This window comes from Myxine glutinosa, chromosome 6, assembly GCF_964187855.1.
Source record: "Myxine glutinosa chromosome 6, kmMyxGlut1.1, whole genome shotgun sequence".
NCBI classification, from domain to species: Eukaryota; Metazoa; Chordata; class Myxini; order Myxiniformes; family Myxinidae; genus Myxine; species Myxine glutinosa.
This window is the reverse complement of record NC_136266.1, coordinates 125503589-125521477: the sequence shown is the minus strand read 5'-3', so window position 1 is coordinate 125521477 and position 17889 is coordinate 125503589. Positions and strand designations below refer to the sequence as shown.

Below are 17889 nucleotides of genomic sequence, written 5' to 3'. Positions count from 1 at the left end.
CCACTTGGCGAGCGCTATTCAAGCTTATTGAGTCATGTAACACTTCTGCAGACCTGTGGAAGGGTCGCAGCTCGCAGAGCCTTTACAAATCCTTAATCTATACATTACTTTTGATTACGATGGAAACTGCAGAAACTAGAACAGCACTCAGTATGCAGCGAAACTCCACCTATATCACTCAATGGTGAAGAATCACTTAAAATATTCTACTAGCCGGATCCGGATCCAGATCTTCACCAAAATTGGATCGGTTCTTTCTTGTTACACACCCAATCTGTCCAACAAGTTTTGTCCAAATCCATACATAACTTTTTGAGATATCCTGCTATGCATCGTTTTTGGCTCCATCTCCCAATGGTGAAGAATCAGTTAAAAAATAAATAGTCCTCATATCCGAATCCATATTCAGATCTTCACCAAAATCGAATCGATTCGTCCTTGTCAGACACCCAACCGGTGCACCAAGTTTTGGCCAAATCCTTCCACAACCTTTTGAGATATCCTGCTATGTATCGTTTTTGGCCCAATATCTCACTCTCTTCCTATGTCTCTCCGAAAAGATCGACTGGACAACCCTCCCATCTACTTTCTCAACAATCCTCTCCAAGAAGTTCTGTCGCTCAAGCTTTTGGGTCTCACTATCTGCCATGATCTTTCTTGGGAAAACCACATTTCCAAGCTGGCCTCCAAAGCCAGTCGTCGACTGGGCATCCTCCGTCATGCGAAGTCCTTCCTCGGCACACCTGAGCTCCTCACCACATACAAGGCTTTCATCCGCAGCTCAATGGAATACTGTTCTCCCCTATGGGCTGGTGCTCCTGCCTCACACCTGGCTCGGCTTCACGCTGTTGAATCCAAAGCTTTCAAAATCATTGGAATCTCCCGCGATGAAGCTATCTCTGAGGGCCTTTCACTCACTCACCGCAGGCAGGTAGGTGGTCTTTCTGTCTTCTACCGACTCCTCTCCGGCCTTGCTCCCCCAGCTCTCTCTGTGCTCTGTCCCTCAAATATTCCTACAGGTCGCACAAGATCTGCCAGCAACCCTCTGATGGTTAAACTGCCAAAATCTCGGCTCTCTGCTCACCTTCACTCTTTCATTCCTCTTTTCTCCCGCCTCTGGAACAAACTCCCACACTCCCTTCAATCCCACTCCTCCCTCCAGGTCTTTAAAACAGCTGTTCACCACCATCTCTTATCTTCCCCCATCCAAAACCTTGATCTTTTCTACCCCCACTAATTCACCCCAGATCCACCTTGTTTGAAATTCCAACTTCTTTCCTGGAAGTCCTGGCAGTGTCCATATGTTTATACCTCTCCCACCCCCCCCCCCCCCTTCACATGCCTCCCCTCCAAAGCCCTCTCCGTCCCACAGATCTCTCGATGTCTCCATGTCTCTCGTTCCCTGCTCTCAAATGTTGTGTTTGTGTCCTTTCCCCTCTCTCCCCATCTTGTCTACCGCTCCCGATGTTATTTGTTTTATGTGTCTGTTTGTCTTTCTGTGTGATTAATGTTCGCTCTTTCACGAGCCTCGATCTTGTATACAAAAAACAAACAAAAAAAAAAATGATGAAGAATCACTTAAAAATGCTCGTAGCCGGATCCGAATCTGGATCTTCACCAAAATCTAATCATTTCGTCCTTGTCACATACTCTACTTCTCTGACAAATTTCGTCCGAATCCGTCCATAACTTTTTTTTGAGATATTTTGTTCGCAGACATCACAGACAGAGAAACAGATAGGGGTGAAAACATAACCTCCATCCACCTTTGGTGGCGGAGGTAAAAATGTTCTCATCTCTCAATCGAATGCACACTTGAAGGAAATGACATGATTCACATCTGTAAACTGCCATTTACGAGGGTAGGTGGTGACACCTATCATGGCCACAGTTGTGCTCTCCAGTTTCAAAAAACATGAATGCGTGGAATTACCTGCTGCATGGCGCCCCTCCCTCCCCGATTAATATCCCATCTTTTTATGGAGGTTAATGACGTGAGCAAAAGGACACTCGGCCATGACTGAAAGCATTAATCTTTATTGCAGTTTATATCTGTAGAGAAAACTATTACATTTCGACATTTGGCGGAAAATGTTAATACTTCGATTAAGTCCTAATACGCCATGTATGTTCATGTAGGTGGGAATTCTTACCTGTTTTAAGGTGTGTTGAGGGAAAGGGGCCTTTATATCCTGCTTGGACTTGCTCCCTCCCCCCCCCCCCCCCGAAGGACCCCCCCTCCCCCCCACCAAACACCACATAAAAACAAACTGACGCAAAAAATATATGATCAAGGGAGCGGGAGACAAGATGGGGAGAGAGAGGGAAGCACACAAGGCCAACAGTAGAGAACAGGGACACCGGGAGATCTGTGGTAGGGAGAGGGTTTGGGGAGGGGGTTGGGAGAGGTATTAAACACATGGACACTGCAAGGACTTCCAGGAAAGAAGTAGGTATTTCAGAAAAGTGGATCTGGGGTGAATTAACGGGGGTAGAAAAGATGAAGGTTTTCGATGAGGGAAGATAAGAGATGGTGGTGAACAGCTGTTTTAAAGACCTGGAGGGAGGGGTGGGATTGAAGGGAGTGGGGGAGTTTGTTCCAGATGCGGGAGAAAAAAGGAATGAAAGAGTAAAGGTGACCAGAGAGCCTAGATTTTGACAGTTTAATCGTAAGAGGGTTGCTGGCAGACCTTGTGCGACCTATAGGAGTATTTGGGGGACAGAGCACAGACAGGGTTAGGGGGGGTGGGGAGGCCGGAGAAGAGTCGGTAGAAGACAGAAAGACCACCAATCTGCCTGCGGTGAGTGAGTGGAAGGCCCCCAGAGTTAGCTTCATAGCGGAGATTCGAATGATTCTGAAAGCTTCGGTTTGAACAGCGTGAAGACGAGCTAGGTGTGAGGCAGGAGCACCAGCCCAGGGGAAGAGCAGTATTTCATTGACCTGTGGATCAAAGCCTTGTATGTAGTGAGGAGCTCATTTTGAGATAATGAGCTAATTATCTCACCACGTGGATGGAAATTTAAAAAGGACTCCATTTGTTTTGCGCATCAATTACGTAATGAATCATCATGCCGAGTTTCAAAACTATCCGTTGAGCTGCAAACGAAAAATGTTAATGGACCCACTACTAGAAGGAAGGAAGGAAGGACTGACTGAAGGACATCAAATGGCTATAACGATTCCAGGGACCAAGTTCTGTTTGGAGAATGACTTGCAGTGGTCAGATGTACCGCCATACATCAGGATTGGTCAGACACAAGGACAAGACCATACATCAGGATTGGGCAGACACAAGGACAAGACCATACATCAGACGATTATGTAGGAATTGTCCGTTGTACATTTGCTGATGTTGAGCACAGATTCCAGTACAAATACCGTACTTTTGCTCCAAGGTTTTCAATTTGTTGAAAAATTCATTCGAGGATCTCAATCCAAAGTAAATTGTACATCTTTGTTGACAACAAGGGTGGGATCGAGTTCCTGTTCTACATGTCTGCCAATGCAGATCGACACTGGTCTTCACAAGCAAGACTCATTCTTCGTCCTAGTTATTCTCACCAGAGGAGAGGGCATTGCATGTGGGTCTTATTGTCTTATTGTCTGTCTCTTTGTTTGTCCGGACAGAACACAAATATGCTTTTCTCTGCAGCTGTTGGTCCAATTGCCAATAAATTATAACCATCGGTGCTTCTCCTCCAGTGTAATTTGTAATGCTAATTATGACGTCATAGGTCATGTGGTGCAGGCATCACCTTGGAAAAACCGAAAACTTTGCACCTTTATATCTCCAAAACCGCTCCATGGAAAAAAACGAAACATGGCAAATTGTCAAGTACTCCCCATGGGGAACAAAATATATTCATGATGTCATCGGTGCCTCCATTATGACGTCATAATTAGACAAGTAATAAAATGGTTGATGCAATCAGTTTAAAATGTCTTCAGCATGATCGACACAAAAATGGTTTAGGATAATTAAATCGATGACGTCATCGGTCACGTAGTTTGGGAGCCATATTGGATTGAACATAAATCTACATCGTCAATAATCGTCGAACATAAATTAGAACAGATAATAAACACCACACAAAGTAGACCACACCAACACGTCCTGGTGAGGGTCTGCAATCTCTGATTGATCTTTCTTGTTTTCATTTTGTTGTCGTGATGAGGTGCTTGTTTTGTGCTTTTGTTGTCGGCCTGATCCGAGTTGTCCAGAGATTGACTTTGTTGTGCATGCACAGCAAGTCATGAGCACGCCATGCATTCATTTCTCTGCCTTCGGGATGTGGGACTGGGATAAGCTTCATGGGCAATGATGCCATCACATAAAGTTACCATTTCATTAATTGATAAGAATAACAGTAGATAGCAAATCATATTTTTACCTCCGCTATCGAAGGTGGATCGCGGGAGATCACAAACGATACACAGCAGGATATCTCAAAAAGTTCTGGGCAGATGATTTTTAATTAAATGTGATTCTGTATTGCGATTTTCTGGGCTACTCTGGGATACAAAACGTAAACTGTTCACTTGGCGAAGGTATGCTCTCTACTGAGTGCCGTTCTAGTTTGGGCCGTGTTTATGCCTCTCTTAACGAAGTCGCCGGAGGCATTATTTATTCAGGTTGTCCGTCCGTCCGTGACAGGTTTTTCTTACCGCAATGAAACTGGAGAACAGCTGAAGGGATCTTAGTCAAACTTGGTGCAGGTATATATAATGAGGTAAAGATGAACTGATTAGATTTTGGGGTCACGAGGTCAAAGGCCAAAGGTGAGAGATCATGTTAGGTAAAAATCCTATTACTGCGATAACTTGTCAACCAGCGATGGGATTCTGACCAAATTTGGTACAATTATGTGGAATGATGTAAAGATGAACTGATTAGATTTTGGGGTCAAGAGGTCAAAGGTCAAAAGTCAAAGTCTGTAATATGTCTGTAACTTGAGAATGGCTGAAGTGATCTAATTCAAACTTGGTACAGGTATGTATAATGATGTTGTGGCGGACACGATGGCTCGCTGGCGCGGTGACATCATTCTGCGCACCAAGAGGGTGTCGGCCACGCCTGAGGGGTAGGCGTGGCCTCGGGATATACACGGGGCTCGCAGGCCCGAGCAAGTCAGTGCTACAGTTTGAGCTTTACAATAAAGACTCTTTTGACCCTACGCGTTGTGGCTTACCTTCTTTGGCAAACAAGTTGCGTGCTTCGCACCACGCTTCACTGGTGACCCCTTTTTGATCAGCCGTCGCTGACCACAGAACGCTCCATGGCCAGCAATGCGGTCGCGGTAAAGCTCCCTGAGTTTTGGGAAGCACAGGACGAGGTATGGTTCGTGCAGGCTGAAGCACAGTTCCAGCTTCGAGGAATAACGGCGGACGAGACACGTTACTATCACGTGATCGCCGCCCTCGGGCCCGGCACGGCCGCCCGAGTCGTGTCCATCCTGCGGCACCCACCAGCAGAGAACAAGTACAGGGCGCTCAAACGTCTCCTCATCGCCACGTTCGGCCTCACGGAGTTCGAACGGGCGGACCACCTCCTGGACCTTCCCGAACTTGGCAACACACGACCATCGGTACGGATGGACGACATGCTGCCGTTGCTGGGTGTCAAAGCCCCGGAGTTTTTATTCCGGGCGCTTTTTCTACGCCAGCTACCGGCACAGGTACGCCTCGCGTTGGCCGGTTCCAACATAGGGGAACCCTGCGCTCTGGTCGTCGAGACCGACAAGTTTTTCGCGGCTTGTGACACGCGGGCGAGCTTTGGTGCGGCCGTCGTGGATCCCGAGGCTGATGCGGCTGCACACCTCGTGGATCCTGAGGCTGATGCACACCTCGTGGCCGCCGCCACACCCCGCCCACCACCACTGCAGCGGCGAAAGCCGCGGCCTCCGCCGCTCCCGCCGCAAGCCTGGTGCCGTTTCCACGCCAGGTTCGGCCACAAGGCTAAGAAGTGTTGCCCGCCGTGCTCGTTTGGCAAGTCGGGAAATGACCGAGCCGACGCTCGGCCTGAGCGTCGGCAATTCCTGCAGCCTCTTATTCATCATGGACACCTTGTCCGGGCGCCGCTTCCTCTGCGATACAGGAGCGCAGGTAAGCGTCATCCCAGCCCACACATCCGACAAGCGAACCGTGGGCCGGGGCCCCGTGTTGCTTGCAGCCAACGGTACACCCATACGCACATTCGGGAAGCGCTGCCTCTCCCTGCGGTTTGGAGGGCAGCGCTTTCAATGGACGTTCGCAACCGCCAGCATGCCCATGGCATTGCTCGGTGCGGACTTCCTATGTGCAAATGGGTTGCTGGTCGACGTAAAGCACAGATGGCTCGTCCAGGCCGAAACCTTTAGCTCGCTCGCTTGTTCGCTGAGCAGCTCGTTGAGCGGCTCACTGAGCGGCTCACCAAGCGGCTTGCTAAATGGTTCCGTCCCGGCGAGTTTGGTTTGTACGCTTCCGGCAGCGGATGACTTTACCCGCCTCCTCGCAAGTTTCCCGGCCCTCACGTGGCCCACCTTCTCGGCGGTGGCCGTCAAGCACGGGGTGGAGCATCACATCCCCACCGTCGGGCCACCGGTCTACGCCCGGGCATGCCGCCTCGAGCCGACGAAGCTCGCGGTGGCGAAAGCGGCGTTCGCTATGCTGGAGCGGCTGGGCATCGTGCGGCGCTCCAAGAGCGCTTGGGCATCGCCGCTGCACATCGTGCCGAAGCCCGGCGGGGGATGGCGGCCGTGCGGGGACTACCGCCGCCTCAACGATGCAACCACCCCCGACCGCGACACAGTCCCTCACATCCAGGACTTTTCCGCCCAGTTGGCGAAAATGTCCCTCTTTTCCAAGGTGGACCTCATCCGCGGCTACCACCAGGTCCCCGTCAGGCCGGAGGACATACCGAAGACGGCCATCATTACACCATTCGGCCTCTTCGAGTTTCTGCGGATGCCCTTCGGGTTGAAGAATGCGGATCAGGCGTTCCAGCGGCTGATGGACAGCGTCTTGCATGACTTAGATTTCGTTTACGTCTACCTGGACGACATCCTCGTCGCAAGCGCGTCCCGTGAGGAGCACCTCCGCCATCTCCGCACGCTCTTCGAATGCCTGGGCCAGCATGGCCTGATCATCAACCCCGCCAAGTGCCGGTTCGGCGTTGCCGAAATCGACTTTTTGGGGCACGGCGTCACCAGGCACGGGGCCATCCCCTTACCGGCCAAGGTGGAGGCGGTCAGGGGGTTTCCGCGCCCCCGCACGATCAAGGGGCTCCAGGATTTCCTAGGCATGGTGAACTTTTATCACCGGTTCCTGCCCCGCATCGCCCAGCTCCTGCGCCCCCTGCACGAGGCCCTCCGGGGGAAGCCGGGCAAATGTGACGTTGCTTGGACCGAGCCGATGGACGCGGCGTTCGCGGGAGCGAAGCTCACCTTGGCTAACGCCACCATGCTCGCGCACCCGGCACCCGATGCACCGATCGCCCTCACCACCGATGCGTCGGACTACGCGGTGGGCTCGGTGCACGAGCAATGGGTGAAGGGAGCTTGGCAGCCGCTGGCGTTTTTCAGCCGGCAGCTCCGCCCGCACGAACGGCGAAACAGTACCTTCGACCGCGAGCTTCTCGGGCTTCACCTGGCGGTCCGGCATTTCCGCCATCTGCTCGAGGGCCGTTCGTTCATGGCCTTCGTCGACCACAAGCCCCTGGTCTTCGCGATGGCCAAGGTCGCCGAGCCGTGGTCGGCCCGGCAGCAGCGTCACCTCTCGGCTCCGGGTGACGCTCCTCCGCGACGGCGGCTGGGTCGACAGGCTCCCCTGGGTCCTGCTGGGCCCCAGGACGGCGCCCAAGGACGACCTGCGCGCATCCGCGGCGGAGTTGGTCTTCGGACAACCGCTGCGGGTGCCGGGCGAGTTCCTCCCCAACTCCACGGCACCATGGTCCGCGGCGCAGCAGCGCTCCGCACTGCAGGAGACCGCCCAGAGGTTCGCCCCGGTGCCAACGGTGCACCACGGGTGCCCGCCAACGCACGTCGTCCCGGAGCTTCGCACCGCGGAGTACATGTTCGTCCGCCACGACGCCCACCGGACACCGCTGCGGCCCCCGTACGACGGGCCCTTCCGCGTGCTGGAGACCGGGGCGAAACACTTCACCCTGGACATCGGCGGTACTCCTGACCGCGTTTCCGTGGACCGCCTCTAGCCGGCCCACCTCGACGTGGACCACCCCCCGCCAGTGGCTCGGCCCCCGCGTCGAGGCCACCCCCCGGCGAGCGGACCCCCGGCATCGCCCAGCCCCGCCGGCACGCCACCACCCTGTCCTGCACCCATCCCAGATGCCGCCAGCGGCATCCCAGACGGCATCCTGGCATCCCAGACGCCGCCAGCCGCCAGAGGGCGCTTCGGCCGGGTCATCCGTTTGCCCCGCAAACTGACCCTTCAGGTGCGCGGGAATTCTGGGGGGGGGGCGCGTGTGGCGGACACGATGGCTCGCTGGCGTGGTGACATCAATTCCGCGCACCAAGAGGGTGTCGGCCACGCCCGAGGGGTAGGCATGGCCTCGGGATATACACGGGGCTCGCAGCCCCGAGCAAGTCAGTGCTACAGTTTGAGCTTTACAACAAAGACTCTTTTGACCCTACGCATTGTGGCTTACCTTCTTTGGCAAACAAGGTGCGTGCGGAGCACCACGCTTCAATGTGAAGATTAACTGATTAGATTTTGGGGGGCAAAGGTGAAAGTCCTAATAGGTCTATAACTTGATAACGGCTGAAGTGATCTAATTCAAACTTGGTACAGCTATGTATAATTATGTAAAGATTAAATGATTAGAATTTGGAGTCAAGAGGTCAATAGGTCAAAGGTCAACGTCTGTAATATGTCTATAATTTGAGAACCACTTAAGTGATCTAATTCAAACTTGGTGCAGGTATGTATTATGATGTAAAGATTAACTGATTCGATTTTGGTCCCCCCCCTTCCCACGCCTCCTCCCCCCAAGCCCTCTCCCTCCCACACATCTCCCTGCTCTTAAATGTTGTGTGCTCTCAAGTGTTTGTGTGCTTCCCCTTCTCTTGTCTTCCGCTCCCTCTTTTTATATATTTTGTTTGTCTGGTTGGTTTGTTTGTGAAGTAAATGTCAGCTCTTTCACGAGCCTCAATTCAGTATACAAAAAAAAAAATTAAAAAAAAATGTAAAAGTCCTAATAGGTCGATAACTTGATAACGGCTGAAGTGATCTAATTCAAACTTGGTACAGGTGTGCATAATGATGTAAAGGTTAACTGATTAGAATTTGGAGTCAAGAGGTCAAAGGTAAAAGGTCAAAGGATGTAATCGGTCTCCAACTTGAGAACGGCTGAAGAGATCTCATTCAAACTTGGTACAGGTATATATAATGCTGTAAAGACGAACTGATTCGATTTTGTGTCCTGAAGTCAAAGGTCAGAGGTTATGTCAGGTAAAAATGTGATAACTTGTGACCAGCTGAAGGGATTTATATTTAAACTTGGTACAGTTATGTACAATGATTTTCTTTTGTTTTCGTTACTCTTCTCATGTATTTCCCCAAACAGACCCAATTACCCTCTGTTGTTATTTACCCTTGTTGTATTTTCCCTAATCAACCCCCAATCAAACTTGTCACAAGCATGGTACATGAGGGCATACACATGCACCTCACTTTATTTTGCGATCTGAACAAATGTGGCTATTTTAGTTCGCCACAGTTGGCCTTCCTTGGTAGACTGGCGGCCATTTTAGTTTTAAAAACCCGATATTGAACACGTCCCCAACCATTTCTCGGATATACATTTCCCGATCTTGTTCAAACTTGGCACACATAAAATGAATGATTGGTTACATATCACGTCATTTATTTAAGATCAGAGCCAAGCTGGCCCACTGATGGTCATTTTCTTTCTTAAACGTCTCCCCAACCATTTATTGAACATGCAGGGACCACTTTTGTTCAAATTTGGCACACAGGCAATACATGAGAGTATAGCTACACATTCAGACGATTTTGTTTTGTATCCGACCAAAGATGGTTGACCGACGGCCTTTAACTCTGTACAGTAAAATTACTGAAACCATGGAGGCTATGACATTTTATGTCTTTTTGTTCTTGTTGATAAATATGTTGATGGTGATGTGAGTGTGAATGTGTTTTTTGATGTTGTTGCTGATTGGTGGGGGGATGTTTTGAAGGATGTCGTTGTCGTGTTTTTGTGGTGTTGTATTAATGTGTCGAGGGGTCTGTGCGTGGATGGACATGCAGTGGTATACTAGAGTAGCTCATGGTGGTTGAGTATGCACTTTATTGTACAGACCTAAACTCTTCAGGAATCCACTAATTGAAGGTCCAGGAACAATATTTGGTTGGTAACACATTTGCCACTGACGGCGAAATAGCTGAAATGGCCACACCCCTTTTTGGGCCACGCCCCCTTTTTGCCGTGACTGTATCTACAGAACCGTTGGACCTAGGAGGTTGCCCGACCACTCAAAATTTGCGCAATGGCCACATTATGGGGGGTCAGTAATACATTTTCATATCCAAAAGTCAATGGTTTTTAAGATAATTGCCAAAAACCGATTTCAACATGTTACGAACTACAATATTATTCGTAATTGTTCCTGTTCCTGTTCCTATTGTTCAATTACTTGATTCCTGAAGAGTCTAGACTAGACTAGAGTCTAGACTAGAGTCAAGACTAGAGTCTAGACTAGAGTCTAGACTAGAATTTAGTCTAGAGTCTAGACTAGAGTCTAGACATGGCTAGAAATTCCGGTCATGGGTGTTTTGTCGTTTCAGCTGTGCGGAGGTGCATGCCTTTGTTCTTCGGGTTTGGCCGGACAAACTATAGCAGATGGGGTACGCTGTTCCTTGAAGATTGCCTGGACCTACAAAGGAAGTTCCCGGGTATCTACAGATGCTTTACAGATGGTGGATGGGTGATGTACCACACTACCCGACAAGGCAGTGCAGTAGGATTTGACATGGCACTCGAGAAGTGTTACAATAAACCCGCCAAGGTTGCTGGAGGTATCATTGGGATGACCAGACAGAAAGAAGCAGTAGCCTTATGGAATCTCCTAAAGCATGAGAAAGATCTTCATGTGGCACAGCTGCTGGAATGGTGCAACTTGGGAGACAAAGATGACAGTGAGCTGAGCCTACACCATGAGTTCAATCCAAGTTCTACGAAGATTGGCCATGTTCGTGCAAAGGCCCTTCTGGATTACATAAAATCCATCAACAATCCGTTCGACGCTGGAATCAGACTTCAGAACATCTCTACTGGAGCTGACATTCCCCAGGAGGTTGTCGACGGATTACTTGAATGCCTGGAAATTGGTGAGAAGAGTTATGAAGAGTTTGTTGAGACCAGATTTCAGGATAAGGAGAAGCACCTACATGATACAATCCCTACCAACCGCAAGACTGTTTTCGTGAAACGTACTTCTACTCCGTTCACAGCGAAGAAATCGATGGCGAAAAAGGATGCAGCGGAAACGGTTAGGTACATTGACTATGCTAGAGAAAGAGGGTACAGCATGCTAGAACTCCTGAAGTATGAATTGACCAGCACATCCCAGTTCCTCACCACTGAATGTAAAGATGGCATCAAATTGAAGAAGCCCGATAAAGCCTCCTTAGCCAGGGAACTTGTCAGTCGCCTTCCACAGGAGACGAGGAATGTAAAGAGTGACGCTCAGATGACAATAGTGGACTTCATGGCACTTGTGCGTAAACTACCGATGAAAAAGATGGGCCTTCACACATTCGGGGAATTGGCTGAGAGTCTTTCCAACAGGATTCTTGCTACAGGCTCCGTGTCCACAAGAATAGACATTATTTTTGATGTTTATCAAAAATCATCAATCAAGCAAATGGAACGGGCACAGCGAAGTTCCTCAGAACAAATCACAATCACCATTGGGTCTGACAATCAGAAACTCCCTGTCGATCTTGATATGTTCTGGAGCTCAATGTTGAACAAAGTTCGGTTGCAGGAGTTTGTCTTCAAGTGGATGCTGCAGAATGTCGAGTCGGACAAGGAAATATTCTTTGGAGGAGTATATGGGGGTGAATGCAGGAAACTGTTAGCTGGCACTGAAACACAGATCGCAGAGCTCTCAAGCAACCAAGAAGAAGCCGACGACAGAATCATGTTCCATATTAATGATGGTGTTGTGAAACACGGGGTTCAATCAGTCTTGGTCGACTCGCCTGACACAGATGTCTTTGTCAACCTCATCTTCCACTTCAACACAACCTGGCAACTACAAAAGCTGTACGTGAAGCTTGGTAACCGGAAAACAAAGAAACCTGTACCAGTCCACATGTTGGTTGATCAACTGGACAACGGTTTGGTGTCGTGTCTCCCAGCCATTCATGCTCTCAGCGGTTGCGACAGTACCAGCAAGGTGGGTCCAAAGCTGTCTGGCCTGAAAGCATCCATCGATCTCTCCCTACTGGAAGGGTTTGGTGTAGAAGAACTGTCACCACAGATAACAAGCAATGCTGAAAAGTTCCTTGTGTCTGGATTAAAGAAGACCGACTGTTCCACTTTCGATGAATATCGATGGGAGCAGTACCACAACTCCAAGAAAGAACTGGACTTCAACCAGCTTGTGTGCTGTTCATCAACGCTACGAGAACACATAAAGCGAGCATTTCTTCAGTGTAAGATGTGGTTGCAAGCCCCAACTCCTGCCGTCACCAAACCAGATCCACTCCAGTATGGGTATGAAGCAACGGACGTTGGCATAACACCAGTGATACTGCCAGTATCGTGCAGGCCCGATGACCTGCCTCCTCCATGCAAATGCCCAAGAGCATGTATGAGTACCAAAACGTGCACTTGCAGAGACAGGAACATTAAATGTGTCACGTTTTGTGGCTGTAGTAAAGGCGAAAAGTGTAGAAATCCAAATAAGTAAATTCCAAAATAGGATGATGCAAAAGGTATAAGTGTCATATAATGTTGTGGCCTTGGTGGTATCATACAATTGTAGTTCGTAACATGTTGAAATCGGTTTTTGGCAATTATCTTAAAAACCATTGACTTTTGGATATGAAAATGTATTACTGACCCCCCATAATGTGGCCATTGCGCAAATTTTGAGTGGTCGGGCAACCTCCTAGGTCCAACGGTTCTGTAGATACAGTCACGGCAAAAAAGGGGGCGTGGCCCAAAAAGGGGTATGGCCATTTCAGCTATTTCGCCGTCAGTGGCAAATGTGTTACCAACCAAATATTGTTCCTGGACCTTCAATTAGTGGATTCCTGAAGAGTTTAGGTCTGTACAATAAAGTGCATACTCAACCACCATGAGCTACTAGAGTAGTATGGGTGATTCGTATTGGCATTTGCACTTGCAAGGCAATGTATAGACCAATCATGTCCAAGTGATCTTTGATTTTTAACATTATCGCCTAGGTGTGTGAATGTGCTTGATAGGCAACCTGTGATGATGCAAAAGGCTTTGTTTTGTATGGTCTATATAGTGTTGGGTTGTATGTTTGATAGGCTGCAGACCCAGGAAGAGCTGCTTGGTCAGTGATGTGATGTTTGTTACTTGGAAGGGGGGATCCATCGTTAGAATGTAGAAAGACCATAGTATGGACCATGTGATTCGCGTTGCGTAGATTTACGGTACTCTTGTAAACTTGGACCTGTCAGAGTAAGTCGTCTTGTTGGACGTGCACTGAGGAAGTAGTGTGTGCAGTTAATCTAAAGGTAGACAGAGTAAGGTTGCAAGGCGAGGCCAAGTGAGGAAATGAATTGGGGAATGTTTCCAAGCTGTTTGGCCAATGTTTGCGAGCCATGGCGGTGAAAGAGGCTATGGAGACCGGAAGACGGTTTTTTTTATTGGACCCGTCCATTAGGTGGCCACGGAACGCACCGCTGCTGCTCACCTTAATTCAGCCTTCGCTCCTCCCTCCTCATTCCTCATTCCTTCTTACATCAATGATCATTGATCAATCCTTCATGCGATTTCCCGAAAGCAAGAACACCATTGGATTGCTCGGCAAAACCAAAAGGCGGAAGTGGAGACAAACGCTCAGAGTTGAAAGTGCAATTAGCTCAAGGAGGAAATGCGAACATTTCCGTAGATAAAATATTCTTAAATTTAAAACCTAGCAGGACGATTTTACCTCTGCAAAACACAAGAAGTCCCCTTTTGATCGCGGTCAGTACTCGAAGCTCCTGCGGATCGCGCGATAAATATTCACATGGCTCGTCCTCTCCCTCAGGTAAATGTTATTTTTTAAATATCAAGAAGATAATAACAAGAGATCGTTAGAGGATTACTCGCCGGAGGTTTCAGGGGAAATCATTTCGATTAATTTCACTCCTCCGTGCTCAAATAGTTCGGCCAGCGGCGGGAAATGTTCAAGAGAAAACACAGCGATGGGTGGGGAATCTGAACGGTGTTTCCGTCGAGGTCCGCGTTTAGTTATAAAAGCTTTTCGATTTCGCTCTTCGCATGAGACCAGTGAACAGTCGCAGATCTTCCAACCTTTGTTTCTTTTCTTTCCCCGTACCCTCTTACCCGTACCTGTTTTTACCTTACTCTCCCTGAACATCTCGTGGCAGGTCCGGTTTCCCAAAAAACCCGGGGGCCCAGTACCAGGCTTTCCGTGTTTCGTTTGGTCTGCATGTGTGTGTGCGTGCACGATGGTGTAATCCTGGCATGGCTGGTACCGGGTCGCCCTGGGTTCTGAACGCGGACGTGTACGTGTGCATGTGTCCTGTGTGTGTGTGTGTGTGTGTGTGTGTGTGTGTGTGTGTGTGTGTGTGTGTCGTGTGTGTGTGTGTGTCCGGTGTGTGTGTGTGCGTGCGCGGTGGTGTAAACCCTGGCATGACCGGTACCGGGTCTGCCTGGGTTCTGAACGTGTGCATGTGCATGTGTCCTGTGTGTGTGTGTATGTGTATGTGTGTGCGTGTGTCCGGTGTGTGTGCGTGCGCGGTGGTGTAAACCCTGGCATGACCGGTACCGGGTCGACCTGGGTTCTGAACGCGTACGTGTGTGTGTGTGTGTGTGTGTGTGTGTGTGTGTGTGTGTGTGTGTGTGTGTGTGTGTGTGTGTGTGTGTGTGTGTGTGTGTGTGTGCGTGCGTGTGTGTGTGTGCATGTGTCCTGTGTGTGTGTGTGCGTGTGCATGTGTCCTGTGTGTGTGTGTCCGGTGTGTGTGTGTGTGTGTGTGTGTGTCCGGTGTGTGTGTGTGTGTGTGCGTGCGCGGTGGTGTAAACCCTGGCATGACCGGTACCGGGTCTGCCTGGGTTCTGAATGCGTGCGTGTGCATGTGTCCGATGTGTGTGTGTGTGCGTGCGCGGTGGTGTAAACCCTGGCATGACCGGTACCGGGTCTGCCTGGGTTCTGAACGTGTGCATGTGCATGTGTCCTGTGTGTGTGTGTATGTGTGTGCGTGTGTCCGGTGTATGTGTGTGTGCATGCGCGGTGGTGTGAACCCTGGCATGACTGGTACCGGGTCGACCTGGGTTCTGAACGCGTACGTGTGCATGTGTCGTGTGTGTGTGTGTGTGTGTGCATGTGTCCTGTGTGTGTGTGTCCGGTGTGTGTGTGTGTCCGGTGTGTGTGTGTGTCCTGTGTGTGTGCGTGTGCATGTGTCCTGTGTGTGTGTGTCCGGTGTGTGTGTGTGTGTCCGGTGTGTGTGTGTGTGTGTGTGCGTGCGTGCGCGGTGGTGTAAACCCTGGCATGACCGGTACCGGGTCTGCCTGGGTTCTGAACGTGTGCATGTGCATGTGTCCTGTGTGTGTGTGTGTGTGTCCGGTGTATGTGTGTGTGCGTGTGCGGTGGTGTAAACCCTGGCATGACCGGTACCGGGTCTACCTGGGTTTTGAGCGTGTGCATGTGTCCTGTGTGTGTGTGTATGTGTGCGTGTGTCCGGTGTATGTGTGTGTGCGTGCGCGGTGGTGTAAACCCTGGCATGGCCGGTACCGGGTCTACCTGGGTTCTGAACGTGTGTGTGTGCATGTGTCCTCTGTGTGTGCGTGTGTGTGTGTGTGTGTCTGGTGTGTGTGCATGCGCGGTGGTGTAAACCCTGGCATGGCCGGGTCTACCGGGGTTCTGAATGCGTGCGTGTGCATGTGTCCGGTGTGTGTGTGTGTGTGCATGCGCGGTGGTATAATCCCTGGCATGGCCGGTACCGGGTCTACCTGGGTTCTGAATGCGTGTGTGTGTGTGTGTGTGTGTGTGTGTGTGTGTGTGTGTGTGTGTGTGTGTGTGTGTGTGTGTGTGTGTGTGTGTGTGTGTGTGTGTGTGTGCGCGCGCGTGCGCAGTGGTGGTGTAAACCCTGTCATGGCCGGTGCCGGTTCTACCTGGGTTCTGAACGTGTGTGTGTGTGTGTGTGTGTGTGTGTGTGTGTGTGTGTGTGTGTGTGTGTGTGTGCGTGCGCGCGTGCACGGTGGTGTAAACCCTGGCATGGCCGGTACCGGTTCTACCTGGGTTCTGAACGTGTGCGTGTGCCTGGTGTGTGTGTGTGTGTGTGTGTGTGTGTGTGTGTGTGTGTATATGTGTGTAATGTATGTGTGTGTGTAATGTATGTGTGTGTTTGTAGGTCGAGTTCCCTCGCCAAAACCATAGGTTGGCATAGACATCACACCCATGTCCAAAGGAAGAGTTTGGCATTTTTAATGACAAAGGCAAAGCCAAGAAACGAAGAAAACCCTTTAGAATTGCACAGTGGTTTGAAAGGTTCTTCTTCATTTGATTTTGATTTTTGGCCTCTTGGTGTTCCCATATGCACACACGCTGTTGAAACCGAAGCGTTCAGAATCATTGGAATCTCCTGCGATGAAGCTATCTCCGAGGGCCTTTCACTTACTCAACGCAGGCAGGTTGGTGGTCTTTCCGTCTTCTACCGACTCCTCTCCGGCCTTGCTCCCCCAGCTCTCTCTGGACTCTGTCCCCCAAATATTCATACAGGTCGCACAAGATCTGCCTGCAACCCTCTTATGGTTAAACTGCCAAAATCAAGGCTATCTGCTCACTTTCACTCTTTAATTTCTCTTTTCTCCCGCCTCTGGAACAAACTCCCTCACTCTCTTCAATCCCACTCCTCCCTCCCGGTCTTTAAAACAGCTGTTCACCACCATCTCTTATCTTCCCCCATCCAAAACCTTGATCTTTTCTACCCCCACTAATTTCACCTCAAATCCACTTTTTTGAAATACCAACTTCTTTCCTGGAAGTCCTTGGTGTCATTGTGTTTTATACTTCTCCCACCCCCATCCCCCTTCCCATGCCTCCTCCCCACAAGCCCTCTCCCTCCCACACATCTCCCTGCTCTTAAATGTTGTGTGCTCTCAAGTGTTTGTGTGCTTCCCCTTCTCTTGTCTTCCGCTCCCTCTTTTTATATATTTTGTTTGTTTGATTATTTTTTTTGTGATTAATGTTAGCTCTTTCTCGAGCCTCGATTCTGTATACAAAAAAATAAAAAATAAAAACTACTGCACAATGTCAATTCAAACTCCATTTCAATGTTCAACGTCATGGAAATGTGCCGTCTGTTCGTGATATCAAGTTAATGGTTCAGAAGTTTGAGAGGACCGGTTCAACTTTAAAAGAGAAACAGCCGGGAGCACCCAAATCAGTAAGAACTGCACAATACATTGAGCATGTAAGGGAGTCAGTTTTGAGAAGTCCGCATCGCTCCAGCCAAAAGCAAGCGTCAGCCTTAATAATTTTTCACACGTCACCACTACACTATGCCGCATACTGCATAATAATTTCAACTTTTAACCCTTTAAAATTTAAACTGTTCAGGAATTAAGCCAAGATGATGAGATTGCCCGCTGGAATTTTTGTGAGGGAATGCTTTCATTTATGGACGGAAATGAAAACCAAAACATGGCTAACAATTTGTTCATG

General features: G+C 49.6%; 1 protein-coding gene across 2 annotated transcripts in view; it reads left to right on the top strand.

The window, feature by feature from the left end:
- LOC144892658 (uncharacterized) overlaps nucleotides 1-17889 on the top strand; it is a 139299-nt gene that overhangs the window by 8167 nt on the left and 113243 nt on the right. Inside the window, exon 1 of one of the 2 annotated variants that reach the window (XM_078780469.1) lies at nucleotides 14024-14250. The exons of the other annotated variant lie outside the window; for it this stretch is intronic. Within the exon in view, the coding sequence (XP_078636595.1) occupies nucleotides 14230-14250 (21 nt within the window). The 5' untranslated portion in view covers nucleotides 14024-14229. Of the gene's footprint in view, nucleotides 1-14023; nucleotides 14251-17889 lie in introns of those variants that run through there. 2 annotated transcript variants of the gene reach the window in all.